This window comes from Panthera leo, chromosome Y (assembly GCF_018350215.1).
Source record: "Panthera leo isolate Ple1 chromosome Y, P.leo_Ple1_pat1.1, whole genome shotgun sequence".
NCBI classification, from domain to species: Eukaryota; Metazoa; Chordata; class Mammalia; order Carnivora; family Felidae; genus Panthera; species Panthera leo.
The window spans coordinates 7,003,329-7,020,980 of NC_056697.1; the positions used below are offsets into that span (position 1 = coordinate 7,003,329).

The 17,652-nt window shown below is 53.1% G+C and overlaps 1 protein-coding gene and 1 non-coding gene across 4 annotated transcripts in view; both read left to right on the top strand.

Annotated features, from left to right (window-relative positions):
- SHROOM2 (shroom family member 2) overlaps nt 1–14,950 on the top strand; it is a 154,768-nt gene extending 139,818 nt beyond the window's left edge. For 2 of the 3 annotated variants that reach the window (XM_042926557.1, XM_042926558.1), the window contains 5 exons: nt 1,294–1,818; nt 2,724–2,895; nt 8,978–9,250; nt 12,151–12,494; nt 14,488–14,950. In XM_042926557.1, coding sequence (XP_042782491.1) covers nt 1,294–1,818; nt 2,724–2,895; nt 8,978–9,250; nt 12,151–12,417 — 1,237 coding nt within the window. In that variant the 3' untranslated portion in view covers nt 12,418–12,494; nt 14,488–14,950. The remainder of the gene's footprint in view (nt 1–1,293; nt 1,819–2,723; nt 2,896–8,977; nt 9,251–12,150; nt 12,495–14,487) is intronic. The other variant, XM_042926559.1, reaches the window with a different exon arrangement.
- TRNAY-GUA lies at nt 6,431–6,515 on the top strand. Its single transcript has one exon. It is a non-coding gene; the product is annotated as a tRNA-Tyr (tRNA).
- Nucleotides 14,951–17,652: the final 2,702 nt, after the last annotated feature.

The following is a 17,652-nucleotide window of genomic DNA, read 5'->3' on the forward strand; positions in this document are numbered from 1 at the left end:
TCTGTCTCTGTCCCTCCCCCACGTATGCTCTGTCTGTCTCTCTCAACGATAAATAAACATTAACAAAAATAATTTTAGAAATAAATAAAAATGTAAAAGAAATTGCCCTGCTCTCTGCTGACTTGGATCTCTTGAGCAGAGCTGCTCGCCTCATCTCCCTCCATGTCCGGCCTCTCCCTCCTTCCAGCTACCCCTTGACCATGAGTGTGCACGCGCTCCTGCCTGCTGGGGCGCCAGCCGGGGTGCAGGGCAGGCTCCCACCTTCACGCGCTGTTGAGCCTTCCCTGTGTGCCAGGCCCTGAGCCCCCAGCAGGAGTGCGGAGAGAGGAGAGGAAGCATTCCTAGCCTCTGAGGGATTTCAGAATGGGCATTCCTACCAAAACAAATGCTTCAACTCGTGTGCTAACACTAGGTAGCTGACTTTTTTACTTATTTGTTTTTCCAACGTTTGTTCATTTTTGAGAGAGAGAAAAGTGTGAGTGGGAAAGGGACAGAGAGAGGGGGAGACACAGAATCGGAAGCAGACTCTAGGCTCCAAGGTGTCAGCACAGAGCCCGACACGGGGCTCGAACCCACGAGCCGTGAGATCATAACCTGAGCCGAAATCGGACGCTCAGCCGGCTGAGCCACCCAGGTGCCCCTAGGTGGCTTACTTTTAAATCTTTAACAGTCGTCTGGGGATTTTTTGCTTAAACTTCAAACGGTCCTCTGCTCCCCCATCTGCCCCTACCCCACTTGCACTTTCTTTTTCAAAAATAAACATTAAAAGAAAAAAAAAAACACGGGCAATCTTGCTAGAAGTCTCCCGGCGGCCCCAGAACCACGCAGGCACCCGTGGGTATGTACTGGCCCTGCTTGGAGAGGCAGCGAGGGAAGGCTCTAATGATAACTGTGAAAGGAAGCCTGTTGCAGGTCCCCCGACAAAGGAGAATGTCACCGAGCAGGGCCTGTTAATGTTTGCACTATTATCCGCATGAAAACGCGTGTTAAACCACCCTCCTCTCAGTCAGCAAGCCCAGGGATACACCCCCGGCTCCCCTAGGGGTGTGGGTGATTTTGAAAATGGAAAAGGTGTCCAGACGCTCAGGGTCAGGAACGCAGGCCTCCTCGACCTCCATTCCCCGTCCTGGGTCTGTGATCACGGAGGCTCCTTCCAGCTCAGTGGCCAAAGGTCTTTGAGCCTGGGTTCCCCAGCCGGAAGAGCAGGTGAGGGACCAGCGGGTTTCTCTCCCGGGTAGGCGTCGACGGCAGGGCTCACTTTGCGTTTTCAGCACACGGCTCTTCTCTTTCCAGAATCGAGCGGGTGATTGACAACAATACCACTGTGAAGATGGTGCCCATCAAGATTGTGCACTCGGAGAGCCGGCCTGAGAAGGAGAGCCGCCAGGGCCTGGCCCGCGCCACCGAGCTGCCCACACTGCCCAGCGGGCTGGAGAAAGACCACATCAAGACCCTCAGCACCTCGGAGCAGTCCTACTCCCGCTTCTGCGTGTACAGCCGCCAGGGCGCCGAGCCCCCGCCCCAGCCCCCCGAAGCCCCCGCGCCCACTGCCAAGGACAGCGGGGCCTCTCCGTCCGGGCTCAGCTACGTGAAGACCAAGGAGAGGACAGCCGAAGACCTGAAGTCAGAAGAGCTGGCCCGGGAGATCGTGGGCAAGGAGAAGTCTCTGGCCGACATCCTGGACCCCAGCGTGAAGATCAGAACCACCATGGACCTGATGGAGGGGATCTTCCCCAAAGACGAGCACCTGCTGGAAGAAGCCCAGCAGCGGAGGAAGCTGCTCCCCAAAGTCCCCTCTCCTGGGACCACGGACGAGAAGTGAGTAAGCACCGCCTTCAGGGGCGCGGTGTGGCCGCTTGGGGCGCTGCTCCCTCTTAGCATCTGGTTCGCTCCAGGGGGCAAGTGCCTTCTCCGTGTGTCTGTTTTCATGATTGCTTCTGGGGGGCAGGTTTCCGAAAGTACTGCCCAGTGCTTACTTAGCACGTTTTGGCCGTCCGGGGACCCTCCCAAAAGAAGCGCTAAGGCCCGTGGCTGGGGATGACGACTCTGAGGCCTGGCAAAGATGTGAGGATAGCGCAGCTCCTGCGATGCCCGCAGGCGCCTCTCAGAAGACAGCGCTTCTCAGCTGGGCCGTCGTCTCCCTCCAGGGGACACTTGGCAATGTCCGGGTACGTTTTTAGTTGTCGCCCCCGCGAGGTGCTCCCGGCATCCTGTGGGTGGAGACAGGGAGGCTGCCCAACACCGTGCGGCGGACAGGACACCCCCACAGCCCCAGATGTCAGTCGCGAAGGCTCCTGAATGTCCTAGTTACTAAGGAGGCTTTCTGTTCCCGCTTGTGGAACGGAGCGAACGGATGCATTTCCACGGTTTGGGGGAACGTGCTTTGCGACCTGTCTCATTCCGTGGGCCACCTGCACAGGCGTGTGCTCACATCTGTCCTGTTTATATCCATTGTGTCCGTACACGTCGTTAACTGACAGTAGGTGGGAGTGCCCGTGAGATGCCCGAGAGAGGGGCAGGGGGGTGAGTCGGATCAAAGCAAGAGGGAGCAGACACGGCTGCAGCCAAGGGCTGCCCCTCCGCCCCCCTTTGGCGGTCCCATCCCCCGGCTGTTGTCTTTTGGTTAGCGGCCCCGTTGGCTCGTCGGGACCGAGGCCGTGAGCCGGAAGGGGGCACGTGCGCGTAGGGTCACAGCCAGTTGCGGTTCTGACCTTTTTACGTAGGAGAGAGGAGCCGAGCGTGCCGGCGGCCGTGTCCCTGGCCGCCAGTTCCACGTACTACAGCACTTCGGTCCCCAAGGCGGAGCTGCTGATCAAGATGAAGGATCTACAGGAGCAGCAGGAGCCCGAGGAGGATTCGGGGAGCGACTTGGACCACGACCTGTCGGTGAAGAAGGTAGGAAAGGCCGTGGCCAATGAAACCGTGCTCGTTGGCAGAGAAGGGGCCGCACGTCACGGTCCAAGTAATCTGTGCCTTCCACCCTAGTTAAAATGCTGCGGACTTCATTCTGTGACCTTCGGCGAGTTACCTGTTCTCTTTGAATATCAGGTTCTAATACCTGCAGCCAGGAGATCACAGTCCCCACATAGTGCTTGTAAAGTGCTTTGTCCACCAAGCAGCGTCATTTCTTGTCTCCTAGAACTCCCAGGCGCTTAGGGGTACAGCAGGAGACCAAACAGAACGGAGCCCTTCCTTTCCAGAGGGGAGCCTCTGTTCAGCCCACATGAAAACAAATACACAGTAGGGGGTCGGCACACTGCAGCCTGTGGGCCAAACCTGGTTTTGTGAGCAAAGCTGTATTGACGCACAGGCACATTTTTTCATTTAGAGACGCTCTCTGGTGGCTTTCCTTCCACAGAAGCAGGGTTGAGTAGTTGCAGCTGACCACGCCACCTGGAACGTCGAGGATCTTTACTGTCTACCCCTTTATGGAAAGAGTTTGCCAACGTTTAATGTGGTACATTGGATGGTGAGAGAATCAAAACAGAGTGAAAGAATCGAGTGAAACAAAGGAAGGTGATTCTAGAGAGGGCTCCGGCGAGGGGATGATTGAACAGTGACCTAGAGTGGTGTGAAGGGTGAGCCGTGTGGATATCTGGGTGCACTGGGGTAAGGGGACCAGCCGCTGCGAAGGTCCTGAGGTGGTAGGCTCGTGACACATTGGAGAAGCAGCAGTGGCTTTAGCTGGAGCTATGTGGACCAGGAGGGTAGGACTGGAGATAAAGTCAGAAATGAGGTCAGGGACTACATAGTGAGTGGCCATGAAGTCATGGTAGGGACAGCATTACTGCTGTCAGTGTCAATGGCATTACTGCTCTGTTAGCTTTAAATCTCCATGATCTGTCAGCACGCCAGACCTGTGGCATCTAGGTGATTACCTAGTTTTTTAGGAAGGCCTTAGCATTAAACGGATGACGGGATTGCCAAAGAAAGTCCGTTTCGGAGGCTAGCACGTACTCTTTATTCCAGGGCCTTGAGCCCGTCAAATACTACCAGGGAAAGAAAAGGAGGGAAGCAGCCTTTTGTGAGCATTTGCCATATGCTTAGTACTTTGGAAAACTGCTTTCATAAAACAAACACTTTTTTTTTTCTTTAACAGAAATCTTACCAAAAGATTATGCGTGTATAGTTGGTGGTTTAAAAACACCACTGGCTGATTTCAGATATAATAGAAGAAATATTGTGACCCATGCATGAGAGAAATTTACTTTCAGTTTGGGGAATATTTGCTTTTTTGTTCAAGGGAATTAAAGGGAATAAAAGATAAGAATTTTAGTCCTGGGCTTGTATCTGGCTTCCAATCACATATCCAATTTCTTTCTTTTTTCTTTCTTCTTTTTTAATGTTTATTTTTGAGAGAGAGAGACAGACAGACATACCAAACGTGAGCCGGGGGGGGGTGGGGAGAGAGAGAGGGACACGCAGAATGTGAAGCAGGCTCCAGGTTCTGAGCTGTCAGCACAGAGCCTGACGTGGGGCTCGAACCCGCGAACCGCAAGATCATGACCTGAGCCGAACAAAGGCAGACTCTTTTTACGACATGGCCTTGTTTCTCGTGCTGTGATGAGTTTGGGGTGGGGCACGCCCTGGTACTGCCCAGCCTTCATCTGGGTGGCTCTTTTCTCTTTCTGCTTTTGGGAGGCTCAAGTTGCTGGGCAACTGCCTCACCTTAGATGACTGCTTTGGGATTGAGATGAATCCCTGTGAACTTGGCTCCTGACAGCCTACTCCCCGCACCCCCCCAACCTACTCCGCATGATTATATTCTTGGGTTTTTTTAATGTTTATTTATTTTGGGGGCCGGAGGAGCAGCAAGAGAGGGGGCCAGAGGATCCGAAACAGGCTCTGAGCTGTCAGCAGAGAGCCCGATGCGGGGCTCGAACTCACAAACTATGAGATCATGACCTGAGCTGAAGCCAGACTCTCAACCGACTGAGCCACCCAGGCACCCTCGCATGATTAAATTCTTAACCCAACTGACATATCTTATTCCAGATGCAAATGTTGAGTAATTTCACAGTAAACGGCAAATGCTGTAAATCACAGTTCTCTGTGGTGTTAGTGACTCAGTAATCTTGCTTTTCGGCTTGATTTGACAAAGGCAGCTGGCACCCTGTCTTTTCAGCCTTCTTCTCATAACCCACAAATACACTGTGTCGTGTGGTTGTACAAAGTGTTCACGGTGGGGAGAAGGAGGTCCGTGCCGTGTGGATGTACCTGATGGGCCGTAACGGTAGAGCGGCTTGACCCCGAATCGCATGTGGACCCACGTGCCCAGAGGGACCTTGGCTGTCATGGTCCCAGCATCGCTGCATGCTCACAGAGCCCGAGTGCCAAATCGGGTGACCCTGTGTTTTAGGAGAAGGCTGAGGACACAGGGATGCAGAGAGGGAATTGTGGTGGCTGGTTGGAAGCATTACCCCAGGAAGGCGAAATCCGTTTTTACACCCGAGGCGGCTCAGGCACACTCTGCCCAGAAAGAGGCCCAACTGAGATATGGGATTCTTCAGCAGAAGCAGACACTCCATGGTCAACATCTGGAATCTGAGGGTTGTGGTTCTTCCCTGGAACTTAGACGTGGGCACGAGGCCCAGAGAGAAAAGACCTCATTCCCCGCCCAGAGGGGGACAAAAGTAGGTGTGCGGGGGGCACCGGAAACAGAGGTAAGGGGCAGGAGTGCACCTGCTGTGAGACCCAGGGTGGGCGGGGGGGGTGGCTGGCCTCTGCCACCACTTGCTCTCCCCCCAGGCCCTCTTGAATGCCATGTGCTGCAGAACACAAGCGGATGGGCTCACGCGAGGCTCATCTGACGTGGCGGGTGAGGCCTGCTGCACCCCGGCTGGTGCTGATAGCCAGTGATCCGTATGCTTCCTGGGCCAGGCCTTGTCCCAAGATCCCTGAAAGTCAGTGTCTGCCCCTTTATGGAAGAAGGGGAGGGTATTTCTAATAAAACTTTACGCACGACATATAAAGGAATCAGAGGAATTTGGGCTCCTTCCAAAACGCCCAGCTTCAAGTTCGCTCAGCTGTTATTGCAGGTTTTGAAGGCGCGTATCATGCATTGGTGTGAAATCTTTATCACGATAATTGCTAAAGAAGAATGAAACAGGAAAGTTACCAGAAGCCCTGGCTAGGGGTCCTCACACATCCACAATCCTCTGAATTGCTTGAGGTGTTCACTCGGGTTACGGGTTGCCTGCAGGTGACAATTTGGAAGGTTCTCCATCCCTACAATCCATTTTGTGCTCTTCCCTCAAGTTATGAGTATCTGAAAAAGGCCATCTTAGCCGTGGGACTCGAAGTTGACTTAAACCGTCTCCCCAGATAGGTAGGTAACCAGACGCACCGAGACACAAGCATCAGCCCACATTCTGAGAGAAAATATCAGAACTGTAGACGCATACAGCTTTACATTAGTGAGGGAAGGGGCGCCTGGGTGGCTCAGTCGGTTGAGCATCTGACTGTAGCTCAGGTCGTGATCTCACAGTTCGTGGGTTCAAGCCCCGCATCGGGCTCTGTGCTGACAGCATGGAGCCTGGAGCCTGCTTCGGAATCTGTGTGTCTCTCTGTATCTGCCCCTCCTCTGCTCTCCCTCTCTCTCTCTCAAAATAATAAGTAAAATAAATAAATTAGTGAGGGAAGACTAGAACCTGACCCGAAAAAGCCCAAAGCAGTTTATAAATTCCATGTTGGGTGTTTTAGGAGAAAACCCATGCCGATTAATCTGCAGTGAGGACAAGGACAGCTCTCCTCTGAAACTGCCTGCTATCTTAATCTGCAGGATACCCAGACATTGTGATAAGCCCTAGGCAGATTGGACCACGAGCAGGCAGTGCCCATGACTTTCCAGGCCGTGGACTTATCGTCATACTTACTTGTGCACACGCATCAACGCCAGATGGGGATTCTTGTCAGCGTCTCCTCCGCAGACAAAGCGGACACGTCATCGGCTCCTGCAAAGCGTGCGATGGCTTGCTCGTGGTTCAGCGTGTCTTTCGTCCCGCCGTGTGACTTTGCCCACCTAAACTGTCATCGGGACAGGCGTTTTTTGTTTTTGAATTTTTGTTAACGTTTACTTATTTTTTAGAGAGAGAGTGAGGCAGAGCACGAGCGGGGAAGGGGCAAAGAGAGAGGGAGACACAGAGTCTGAAGCAGGCTGCAGGCTCTGAGCTGTCGTCCCGAGCCCACAAACCGTGAGATCACGACCAGAGCTGACATCGGCCACTTAACCGACTGAGCCACCCCGGCGGCCCCATGACAGGCGGGTTTTACCCCACTGTTGTCTGTTAAGCCGGGGCACCTTCTCAGCCTGCACGCAGGACTGCCGATACCTGCCAAGTACGGGTACCTACCGCAAGCCGCCAGGCTGGTGATTGTCACGCAGGCACGCGTTCAGCTTTCGTGTCAGTCCTGGAGGTGCGGGCTCCTTTTCCCCTGTGCAGCCAAGATCACGGTCCTGGAGAGCTTGATGAGACGTCGCTCCCTCCGGGCGGGTGACTTCTCTCCGCTCGGCTCTGCCGGCTCCCTGTGGGGTTGGAGTCTGTAAAGGGCCCAGGACACGCGGTGACGGTGTGGGGGGACTTCATGGGTCCGCTTTCTATACGTGGCGTCCCTTGTTGCAGCAGCCTGAGCTGAACATCCTAACTGGACGTGAGCGTTCACATTCTGCAGTCTTCATCTGGGTTTGTGCACCTCGGCGCTGTGGCGTGCGGGGGTTCACGTGGGCTGTGTGTGGTTCAGCACGTGGGGGTGAACGCCCTGGCGCTTCTGCTGTGGGTGGGCCTGACGGCACACAGACATCCGTGCTCGGAAGACAGTGGTTTTGGCAGCCTGGGCTCACCTGCTGCGTTCCTTTAGAGCCATCCCTGTACGTTTCCCCAGATCTGCCAGAGGGGGCAGACCATCTTTGCCACTCAAATCCTGCCACTTCAGCAGGAAGGCCAGTTTACGTGTTTTGTTTTTTATTTTTGCCCCTTTAAAAGACAATCACTTAAAGGGCCTGTGGAAAAGGGGGGTGGGGAACTCACGTTTAATGGTCAGAGTGTCAGTTGGGTAACATGAGGAAGTTCTGGAGATGGGCGGTGGTCACGGTTGCCCACGACGTGAATGTACTTAATGCCACAGAGTGGTACGCTTAAAAACGCATAAAATGATAACTTTTGAGACTATATCTTGCCATACTTAGTTTATTTTATTTTATCTAAAATATTTTTTTAATGCTTTTGTTTTTGAGAGAGAGGGGGACAAAGCATGAGTGGGGGAGGGACAGAGAGAGAGAGAGGGGGCACAGAATCCAGAGCAGGCTCCAGGCTCTCAACTGTCAGCAGAGCCCAACTCGGGGCTCGAACCCACAAACCGTGATCATTTCCTGAGCCAAAGTCGGACTCTTAACCGACTGGGCCACCCAGACGCCCCTTTCTTGCCATATTTTTTAAAAGTTAGTAATATATGTGCATTTCGGTCACATTCAAGTCAGGTTGCTCTCAAAAGACTTTTAATTTTACTGACATCCCTTTATTTGTTTTAACTTTAAGTTGCCAGTTGTGTGTGGAGCATGTGTTCAAATCACGCCATTCAGTAGCAGGCGTGAGACTCCATAACTTGTGCACGTGTCTGTTCTTGCACTGGAAGATTGCAGACTATGAAGCACAGAATCTCACGTGGGCCCCGAGAATCCCGGCCAAGGTGAAGGTGAAATGAGGTTTATCTCGAGGGGCCACGTCCTACCTATCGCTGTGTGATAGGACACTAACGGGAGGAGAATAGGTTAGTTTCGTGTCTAAATGTCACGCCAGGGACTTCACCGGGAGTTGTTCTCCCTCCCTGGGTCTTAGAAAGCCTCTCTTAGAAAGTTGATGCAAAATCAACTCTTCCCCACGCAGGTCACTTACGTGAGACCACAGGGCCCTGGCAGCCGCTGTAGGTGCCAGGTCAGGTCACCCTAACGAGTGTTTGCATGCCCCCCTGTGCCCTACAGCAGGAGCTCATCGAGAGCATCAGTCGCAAGCTGCAAGTGCTTCGGGAAGCCCGGGAGAGCCTGCTGGAGGACATCCGTGCCAACAGCGCACTGGGGGACGAGGTGGACGCCATCGCCAAAGACGTGTGCAAACCCAACGAGTTTGACAAGTTCCGGATGTTCGTTGGGGACCTGGACAAAGTGGTGAACCTTCTGCTGTCGCTGTCGGGCCGTCTGGCGAGGGTAGAAAACGCCCTCAATAATTTGGATGACACTACTTCTCCTGGTGATCGGGTAGATACAACGTGTCTGACCTGGACTCGGCGGGGGCGGGGCGGGAGGTGGTTGCGGGAAGGTTCCGCGTGGGGCGTCATGAGTTGGTGCCCTGAAGCCTCACGCGGTCCCTGCGGCGGCCTGTGCACCTCCCAGCGCAGGACGCCTTCGGGTGTCCAGGGCTCTCCCTCACTTTGCTGGTAACTGAGGGAGACAGGTGCTGGGGGGTGTGGTGGGCAGGGCCTGACAGGCGTGGTCATGGGACTGCAGGGCTGCTGTGATGTTCAGGAAGAACTGTGGGCTCCTTTTCACATCTTCTCACCTGTTCCCACGGATCATTACTGATAAGCGTCTCTTCCTAGGAAATAGTCTCTTTCACCTTTCTTGACCATGCGTGTAAGTGGGTCTCACTGAGAATGGAATGTGATGTTGTCGCTGCTTTTAACAGGAGTGCACACGGCAGTCTGGAAGCAGTCGAGGACTTGTCTGCCTCTTCCCCCTCTCTTGAGGTGTGCAGCCTGGAACGTGTCTCTTAGGGGGTTTGCAGAATGCAGGAAGTAATAGCCCCCTTGTTGGCTTCACTTCCTGGGTCAAATATCAGTAGAACATGGAGTTTGCTTCTCTGTGTAGGCCCTCAAATGATCATCTTTATTATTAATACGGCTCCTTCTCTGAAAGGGGAGCAGAAGAGTTAGCCCTCTCCCTTACTGTAGGTGAGAGCGCTTTCAGGCGACCTAAATGTTCTCGAGCGCAGCTCGCAGACGTTGTCGTTCTGTGCTTAGCTAAGTCGTTGATGACTACCGTTTGAACATACTGGATAAGCATTGACAAAATAGCCGGGACCCTTGGGTGATGTTCAGATTCCACTTTCTGATTTCCTCGTCTTTGCCACGTGTATCTGAGGAGAGGAAGATAACGCGAGGGGTGCCCGGGTGTCTCCGCCTGTTGAGTGTCCGACTGGCTCAGGTCATGATCTGTGGTTCGAGCGTTGGAGCCCCGTATTGAGCTCTCTGCTGTCAGCACAGAGCCTGCTTGGGAGTCTCTCTCTCTCTGCTTCTACCCCACTCATGTGTGCTCTGTCTCTCTCAAAAATAAAAATATTCTTAAAAAAAAACTTGAACGAGAAAGAGATTCGTTTATACATAATTGGAATGTTCTCGAGTATTGATTTAAGTGAACAACTAGTGTGGTCTTTGCAACTCAGCTCCTCTATAATCTATCTTTCCCTCCGTGTGGGTGGAATGGACAGATACTTTATTTAGAATTTGGGGATGATGAAGGAATGCCAACGCTAAGGACCACGCACGTGGTCCTCCTGAGTACCAGGCTCTGGAGCCCTCAGCACGTCCCAGGGGCTCCCTGTGAATGGAGTGTTGCATTCCCCCAGCCAGGGGCAGTGAGGAGGCCCCGTCTCCAGCAGGGTTGGCGTTGGAGGAAAATCTGCGTCAGGCAGCGGAAGTTTGGAGGCGCTAAGGTTTTCAGAGACAACATAGTGACTAGTTAAAAGACACCGCAGAACGTTTTCTGAGGCTCCCTCCATCTTTCCAGACAGAAAATGTCCCCATCAGGTCCTCTCCCAGCCTCTGCAGCCTCCTGTCCCTAGTCAGCCTGACTGGTTTTGTTTTAAGTTTTTATGTATTTATTTTGAGAGAGAGTTCCTGCACACACCAGCATGGGAGGGGCAGAGAGAGAGGGAGAGAGAGAATCCCAAGGCTCTTTCCCCTGATGCGGGGCTCAGACTCACAACCCACAAGATCGTGACCTGAGCCAAAATTCAAGAGTCGGACACTTACCTGACAAAGCCGTGCAGGCGCCCCAGCCGGACCGATGTTAATAATCCAAAGCACACTTCTAGGGTCTGTTAGCACCTTTCCCTTTGGGTTTAACGGATTTGCTTTGCCTCCTCTTTGCGTGAGAATTCCCTGTGCGCGTGACCTGAAGAGGGCGGTGTTGCACGGGAGTGGGCAGGGGACCTGACGCCCACCAAGACAGTTTCTGCTTAGTGACCCGCCCACCAAGACAGTTTCTGCTTAGTGACGGTGGCCGCTCACGTTCATCGCGCGCTCTCTGTGTGCGGGCGTTTTACAGAGAGCCGCCACATGCTGGACTCTCACGGTGGCTGTTGGTAACTGTGCGTGGCCACGTTGCAAAGTGGCGGAATGAGAGCGGCTGTCCTGCTGCCCAAGTAAAAATCACACGGAGGAAATGAAGCCCCGGCCTCCCCCAGCCGACGGTGGGAGACTGAATGCACTCATCTCTTCCTTTCTTAGTTTTCGTTAAACTTAGAGAAGGCAGGGACCGTTAGGTGTGTATTTTGGGGAGAGACGGTGCGGCTGTGAGTGCCACATTTTGGGAACGGGGTCGTCCGTGTCCCCCAGAGCGGGCCCGTGTGGGGAGCCGGGGAGTCTCCCCCGTCACCCTGCGTCTGTCCTACCTGTCCTTGCTCCCTCACGCGTGCCCTGCAAGCTCGCCCAGGGGCTCTTCTCCTGCGGAAGGGTGTACACACCCTGCTCCGCGAGTTCTTCGGAATCCGCGCCTTTTGCTGCCTTTGCCGCAGTGTTGTCACGGTCAGGCCTCTGACGCGCATGGGATCCCTAAGTCCTTTACACCTTTCGAGCCTCTCAGAATTCTGTCCTTATCTGTCCGGGGACAGCTCTTCTCGTCAAGGCTGTTCCTCTGAGCCATTCCAGGCCAGTGGGAAGAAATGGGAGGAGGGACGAGCCTGTGAGCTCTCGAGGAAGGGCTGGGGCTAGCTGCGCCCGAGTATCTCCGTGCAGAGGCCGTCAGACCTCTGGTCCCTAACCTGGCGTCAGGGTGTCCCCTGAAGCAGCCCGCAGCGTGGCCGGCATCTTGCGGCGGCCGCCCGGAGCCCCTGCTCTCGCCCTGGTCCTCAACGGGCTTGTCTCTCTCTCTCTCCCCAGCAATCGCTGCTCGAGAAGCAGCGGGTCCTCATCCAGCAGCACGAGGACGCCAAGGAACTGAAGGAGAACCTGGACCGCCGGGAGCGGATCGTGTTCGACATCCTGGCCAGCTACCTCAGCGAGGAGAGCCTGGCCGACTGCGAGCACTTCGTGAAGATGAAGTCCGCCCTCATCATCGAGCAGCGCGAGCTGGAAGACAAGATACACCTGGGCGAAGAGCAGCTCAAGTGTCTGTTCGACAGCCTGCAGCCCGAAAGAGGCAAATAGGAGGGCCCTCCCTGGCGGAGGCCGGAAAGTGCCCCTCTGAGCTCGGTTCCGGAGGATGCACGCGGAGACCCCAGCCGGTATTTATGTCCTGCAGCCCGAGTCGTCCCCTAGCGGGATGGCTGCTTTAGAGAAGCAATAACTTCCGTGTGTGTTTGCGATGGTCTATTTAATGTGTTTTAGCTTCCCCGTTGAACGCTGAGCAGAACATCTCACCATTAGCCATTTTGCTTTGCCAGTTACCACACGTGGCCCAGCCTCCGGAGGGTGGCGGGTTCCCGCAGTATAGACTGTGTAGTGCATGCAAGTGGTCCTTCTCACTGGTAGGGGTGCCCTTCCTCCCGTCTTCACATCCTGAACCAACCGCCCGGGAAGCAGCCTGAGTGAGTCTCGAAGGCGCATGAGCGGGGAACCCCTGGCTCCCGTCTTACCCTGCGATTCCTTACCCTGGGAAGCGTGGGCTGCCCCGTCGTACCCCATTCGTCCGATGGTGTGGACCTTTCCTCGTCCTTCATTCAGTCTCCCAGCAAAACCACGATGATATGATGAGAAGTTACTAACCTTTTGGAAAGGGGAATGGTTTCCCAGTGGTTAAAAACCCACTGTGAAATGAACACCTTATGTGTTGGCTTCACGCATCCTGAAATCGCCACAGAAAGAATCGTGTGCATGCTTTAAAACACGTGCACAGCACAAGGAGCTTCAGTCCTGGCGTCACGGTTCAAGTGATCTTTTCCTGCAAAGTGAGAGTCCTCGGTCAATAGTGTGTCCAGTAGGAGTCCTGTGCTCGCTAGATACTTGTTTCATGAGACCAACAGCATATTTCTGAAATTACCTTCTGCCTGTAACACTTATTTTGTGTGCGTATGGTTGTTAGTGACAATTGCCTACGTTTCTGTTTTTGCCTCTTTAAATCTATTGCCATGCCGTAAGGGTTACTTTCCATTTACTTGTAAGAACCTTTCCTCTCTGCGCTTTCAGAGGCCCCATGGAGTATTACAACTCCCAAACCCGATCTTTTTCTGCCACAGTTTATAGATTCTGTCCCCTGTTTATCAGCTGAAATCGCAAGTTTCTCAAGAGAGTCTGCTCACTAAGAAAACACTGTCATGCTGTCAGTTTCCAGTGGACAAGTCACAGACTGGGAGGAAAGATGTGCTAATCATGTCTATGACAAAGGATCTAGAACGTGTGAAGAACTTTCAGAAGCAAGAGAACAAACAGCTGGTTAGTACATGGGCAAGAAACATAACTGGGTGCTTCAGCACAGAGGCCGTGTGCACGGGCAATAAAATAAGCACGTGGAAAGACATTCAACCGCCATCGGCTTGGTTATAACTTCCGTTTAATCTACACCGATGTAGAGCTTCTTCACAGATGCTCATCCGATTAAACGCATGGTAAATGGCAGGACAGCCCCTTGGACGACGTCATGTTGAAGTGATGATCGGACATTTGTTTGATCGAGGGATCATTTGGATCCTCGTTTCCCCTATTCCCATGAAAGTTTTCCGACAGGTGGGGACACGTCCCTTTGTCTGCGGCGACGGTTGCCTTCCCAGAACACACGTGCACACAAATGTCTTAACAGACCGCTGTCTGTACTTGATGAGCCAGAGGGGGGGAGCTGGACCCCTGAGCCACAGCACTGACGTCTCTGCACCCCACGGGGGTCCCAAAGTGGCAAGCTTCAGTAACGCACGCAATAAACCCTCTTTTTGGCAATCCACTCATGCCAGAAAGCTCTATGCCTTTTCAGAAGTTTCCAGTCCTATTGAATTAAGCGATTTCTGACTTGAAAAAAAATCCCCATCCTGCCAATGACGTGTCCTCCTTTCCTCCTGCTGTAGTCCCTTCCTGTGAAAACTGGTCACTTCAGAGAAGGTGAAGTTGGCTGTCCACGGACCTCTGTCATTCTCCTCAGGGGGACAAACACAGTAATTTCAGCGTGTTTTGCTTTTAATTTAGACAAAGCGTTTATCTGTGATCTTTCCCCTCGAATACAGTATTGTGAATCATTCTGATGATATATATGTAAAATGTGAGTAACAGGAGGTGTGTGTCTCTATCCAGCCTTTTAGGTCTTTTGAGGACCTTCTCTTACACACAGCAATATACAGTGCTCTGTCCCCCTTGCCGCGAAGCACATGGGGTCACTGTCCTGTACCTTCCCCTGTTTGCCTCTTCAGCGTCTCGTCAGCAGGGACCCAAAGATTCCAGTGAGTCGATGTACATATCTTTGTACATAGCTATGTTATTGCATACAACAACAATCTGGTGCTAATGTTTTGCCCTTGGCATTCTTAGGTGGCGGCTGATTCCTCCCCCTCTGTCGTAGCACAGCTGTGGAATGCTCTGTATGGCGAGATTTCAGTCAGGGGTATGGCCTGTGGCTTTTATCCTGCAGTCCAGTGTGGAAAATGTGTACGTACTTCATGCTCGACCCTTACCACTTAGCTCTCATCGTATCGTCCTGCTTGACTTTTAACAGAATAAATGTGTCCTTGAGTGAATGGAGCGTGTCTTTGACTTACCTATGTTCTATCTTTTTTTTTTTTTTTTTTAATCCAACTGTCCTCACCATAGGTCAGATTCTTAAGCCACTGATAAATTGTGGGATGGATTCTCTATATGTGTGTAACTTTAGGCCAGCCTAGCTAAGGCTGATCGGTTTGCAGGCAGGCAAAAGTCAGGGGACACAGGTTGTATCAGTCAGCCGTGGCCATAGTGATGCTGCGTAACAAGCAACTGTGGGATCTCAGTGTGCAGTACGGTATCTCTTGAGCTCACACACGCGGCGATCATGGTACTCTGCTCCGTGTGTCTCTCGTCTTTCTCCTGGAACCGGCAGCCTGGCCTGGGGAAGTCCGTGGCAGATGCACGAGAGAACCGACCCGGGCACAAAGGTGTTTTTCCACATACCTGATTATATCACACCGCTAACCTTCCGTTGCCAAAGCAAGCCCCACAGCTGAACTCAGAGAGGTGGTGGGATGTGCCCCACCTCTTCGGTGGGAGGAGCCATGTCGTCACGTGGCAGAGTGTGGGCACCAGGTGTGAAGAATTTGGGCCACTGATGAGCTGCATCTCCCACGCCGGCGTCTGCTCTGATGGGGTAGCGCTCAAGCGTCCTGGACCCAGAAGCCACGTCCCCAGGGCGAGGCCACCTCTGCCTGCCGCTCCCTAGTCGTATGGCCGTGACCAAGGTACTCGGGCTCTCCGAGTTTCGTCCTGTGTCACTGGAGAAGGCCTGGGGAGCTCAAGCAAGCACATGTTGTTCATGTGCTTAGAGGCCACACTAGGCCTGGAAAAAAGTGCTGCGGAGGCGTCTACTCTTGTGGGTGCATCATTCTCTCTGGTCTTGGAGGGACAGGCCTTCCCTGAACGATCTGCCAGAGCCGCGCAGGAGACGGGGATTTCTGTTGCATGGGAGGATGAGAAAGGGTTCTGGTCTGCAGCAGGTTTGCGAGGCGTCAAGGCTGGATGGGAGCGGGGAGTCTCTTTAATAAAAATTATTCAACGGGCACCTGGGTGGCTCGGTCGGTTAAGCGTCCGACTTTGGCTCAGGTCACCATCTTGCAGTTCATGAGTTTGAGGCCCGCGTGGGGCACCGCGCTGACATCTCAGAGCCTGCTTCAGACCCTCTGTCTACCCCCCCTCCCCGCTCTGCCTATCCCCTGCTCTATCACAAAAATAAGCATTAAAGAAACAAATTTCATAAGTAAAAATTATTCAGAATTAGAGTGGATATTTACTGAGAATGAAAAACTCACAAGTCAGATTTTTTTTCAGTGGATGAATACCACACATTTTGTTTTTATTTCTGGCTTCTGCCAGGTGACTTCAGCGTGTCTCCTTTGAGTTCTGGAATGGTCAAGAGATTACTAACTGGGGGCAGTTCAAATGCAGTCCGAGAGTGCTGCTGTGGTGCTAGGCTGGGCCGTTCTGCGATCTGTCTGCCATGTTCCATGACCCGCTGATGACAGCGTGCAGGGTTGCGTCCCTGAGAACTTGTGTGCTCGGGCTGGTGAACCACATTGGTGACGGCTTGGTCTTTGGTGCGGGCCCATCAGACTTGTACGGGATGAGCTGTGTCGGGTACCCTGAGACAGCCTGGGATATGGGGACACCAGACACTTGCTCCATTTTCAGACCTGTCTGCCGGGACTGCTGCAGGTCTGTACCTACAAGCACAGACATTCTGAGAGCCTGGGTTGTGCACTTCCCGTTAAGAGAAGAAAAGCAATGCACGGTGTGTTTATCGTTCGTGTGTGCTACATCTTGAGTCCCGGTGACCCACATAAACATCCCAGTCAACCCAAGCTGGATAGTGCTCCCTCTCCTCGTCTCCTCCAGGTCCCCCAGAGGCTTGTGGTCATTCCGGCACCTCCTGACACAGGCAGGCGGAGAGGAATGACATGGTAGACCTAACAGAACGTGATGACGATGTCTTTGGCAAATTTCACGAAAGCATAGGTCTGTGCCAGATAAACCAGGTCATCAGATTCAAAGACGAGGCCTACTAGATGGCATGATCCGTCCCAGCGAGGACCACGTGGAGGTGTATTCAGGGCTGTCAGTCGTAGCTCACTAAACCCTCAGCCCTCAGAGCACAAGGCAGGGTTTTGTGTATGTCTGTGCTTCTCTGCTTGGTGCCTGGTATGAGTGGGCGCTTAATTTATACACAGGTATTGAATGGGCGAAGAAATAAAACCGGTTACACAGTATGGATCACCGAGCAGCGTGAGATTTCCTTTTTTTCCCCTCCTCCTGGGTGCCATGTATGGAACACCCGTGTGCCAGGCACTTGAGGTCGGGCCATGGAGCACGTGCTGCTGACTTAACGCACAGAGGGAAACAAGGACCGAGTTCGTCGCATTACCGTCTCAATCTTGCTGCCTCTACCTTTACCCTCCCAGGTTCTCCCTTCAGCCTCTTCTGCGTCGGTGTCCGGAGATAGAGGGATGTTGCATGGGTCACAGGAAGCGAGTGCCTTGATTTTATTACTGTCAAGCCTGAGACCAGAAAGGACATAGAATGCAAGGTCATCAGGGAGGAGCCGATGGGGTGTGCCAATTTTTGAAGGTTCCAAACAGGAACAGCCCCTGGGATCTAAGTACTGAAAGGCACGCAGGATAGTCTCCAGAGAAAAGCCAAGAGGAAAACTATCCAGTGAGCCTGGGTGTCTCTGCTATGTATTTCTCTCGAAGAGATTCTCAGAGTATAGTGAAGTTTCCA